At 50.5% G+C, this 2,315-nt stretch overlaps 1 protein-coding gene across 1 annotated transcript; it reads left to right on the forward strand.

Annotated features, from left to right (window-relative positions):
* Positions 1 to 245: 245 nt before the first annotated feature.
* On the forward strand, positions 246 to 2,270 carry LAESUDRAFT_765259 (P-loop containing nucleoside triphosphate hydrolase protein; the record flags this gene model as incomplete). The annotated part of the gene is made up of 1 exon (XM_040913621.1): positions 246 to 2,270. One exon carries the CDS (start codon positions 246 to 248, stop codon positions 2,268 to 2,270), a length of 2,025 nt encoding a protein of 674 aa, XP_040757451.1.
* Between the last annotated feature and the right edge of the window lie 45 nt (positions 2,271 to 2,315).

A 2,315-nucleotide genomic window follows, 5' to 3' on the forward strand; every position in this document is an offset into this window, starting at 1 on the left:
GAGCTCGTTTTTAACAGAAGTGAGACCAATCAACTTGCTGTGTGCAGTATATTCTAATGTGTTTAGGGGCAATGTGGGGTTGGTTTTTCAAGGTCGATGCCCTTGTCTCGCAACTGCTATTCGCCTCGTTTTGCACATTTGGTGGATGTCCTCGGAGAACGGAGGCAGAGTCTTTGCGTTTTGCGGTGGGAGAGCAAGGAATGCGTAATTTCTTTTTTCTCAATGTGCTGGGCACCATCATCACGATGTATTCGAAAACACAGCATAACGTTGGCTATGGTGCAGTCGTTGCCCGCATTCCCGCGCATGCGGTCACCAAATTACTTATGCTCCTATTCGGTGTCATCTATCCTGCCTGTACAGAGTTGGCGGCAGAAATCATGTCTGTGGAACAAGCCAAGGCCTACAAGGAATACATGTTCGTTGTCAGTGGGAAGCCGATGAACAGCACCAAGCAATCGCAGACATTGTCCTATCACACTGAACGGATCATTCGTATTCCTCTCGGGCACCGTGACTTTCGACAAGTGATGTGCAGCATCCTGGTCAACATTGCCAAGGTTGATTTTGGGCAACCCGACGAGGACGACGAAGATCTGCATATTATACACTCTCAATTCAACCATGGGGTGAAGGTGGCGGAGAAGCATTATGGTCTACAATCTAACGATGCGATCCCTCAGATTTCTCACACTGCGGTTGCTGCCATGCAGCTGGTTTCGGTGTGTTACCATGTGAAACTGTCTCTGCTCCCTCCTTCCTATGCGTCCACCTTGGATGCCTTGCCTGAGAACAACCAGGAGCAGCGTCTGACGGATCTGGTTATTCCGTTGAAGCGACATCTGGCCACGGAGATGGGTCAGCTTAAAGGCGATCTGAAGACTTGGATCACAGATATTATGGATAGGAGAATTGCAGGGATATTGGTGCACCTGCTGAAAGAGCTTCGTCCTTCTCTGCAATCCACTTCTCAAATGCAGGTCATCCAATCGCACACGAATCGCTCACGGCCGCTTGTCGTGCACGAGGGTCTATCTCAGACGCTGTTGTCTATCCTTCCCAGTTCTCAGCTGCTTCGATGGACCATTCCTGAGCAGGCAGAGCTCGTGCAGTCATCATTGGGATCGAAACATGTCTTGGCTATTCTACCGACTGGCAGTGGAAAGAGTCTCGCATTTTTTGGTGCTGCGATGCAGTCTCCTGACCATCTGTATATTGTCGTCAGTCCTCTCGTCGCCCTCACCAATGACCTCAAGCGTCGGCTAGGACAGACTCGTTTAGCAGGAGACCTCTGGAATGCTCACCTGGATGGCTCTCGGATGCAGATTGTGCTGGTATCCATCGACGTGGCAGTCAGGAATGATTTTTCGGTCTGGGCAGAGTCATACAAGTATCGACTGAAGCGAATATTCGTGGATGAAGGCCACCTTCTGTATGCCCACCAAAAGTTCCGTCAATGCATGGATCTTCTCTCGAACCTGATGCGCCTGTGCAAACCTATCACCATCCTCTCTGCGACTATTTTTCCGCAATCGGAAAGCCTCATTTGTGAGAGGTTAGGCATCGACCTCGCTCATGTTCACGTCATTCGCGTGTGCATAGAACGCACAAACGTACGCTACCGGGTAAGATATGTGAAGCCCGCACTTCCACCGGCAGAACCGCAGACAGATTCTTTCCAACCTGATCCGAACATGGTTGCAGAACTGATGTGCATCCGCAACACTCATTCTCTGGATGAGAAGTCTCGCGGCCTAATTTATTTTACCTCTATCACGAAGCTCAATGCCTTTGCTGCTAAGCTTGGTCTTGCATCCTACCATGCAGAGATGGTTCAAGGCGATCCAGTGGTGAACAATGCGCTAAAAGCTGACGTTGTGGATGCGTGGTGCAAGGGCAAAGAACCTGGGCACCGCTGGCTGTGTTGCACTCAGGCATTTGGAGCGGGTGTGGATTATCCGCATGTCAGGGTGGTGGTACACGTTGATCCGCGCGCTGCCATGTTCTACCTGCAAGAAAGTGGACGGGGAGGTCGTGATGGGGATCCGTATTTTTCATACGTGCTTTGGCAGAAGAAACCATTTCTGGCGGACCCCGAACTTGACCCTCACGTCGGTGTTCTCCCCATGTTGGAATTTCTCACTACCAGGAGCTGTAGGCGAGTGGCGTGGTATGACATTAATCCCCATGTTCATTCTTGCTGCGCGATGAATGCGGAGAGGTGTGATAATTGTAACAAGATGTCTGAGGTAGGACATCTTTTGCGTTAGTCCGTTGTTTCCGCTAACAAACGCCTCACAGTCTCAGGATGTCCG

This window comes from Laetiporus sulphureus (genome assembly GCF_001632365.1).
Source record: "Laetiporus sulphureus 93-53 unplaced genomic scaffold LAESUscaffold_124, whole genome shotgun sequence".
Taxonomy (NCBI): domain Eukaryota; kingdom Fungi; phylum Basidiomycota; class Agaricomycetes; order Polyporales; family Laetiporaceae; genus Laetiporus; species Laetiporus sulphureus.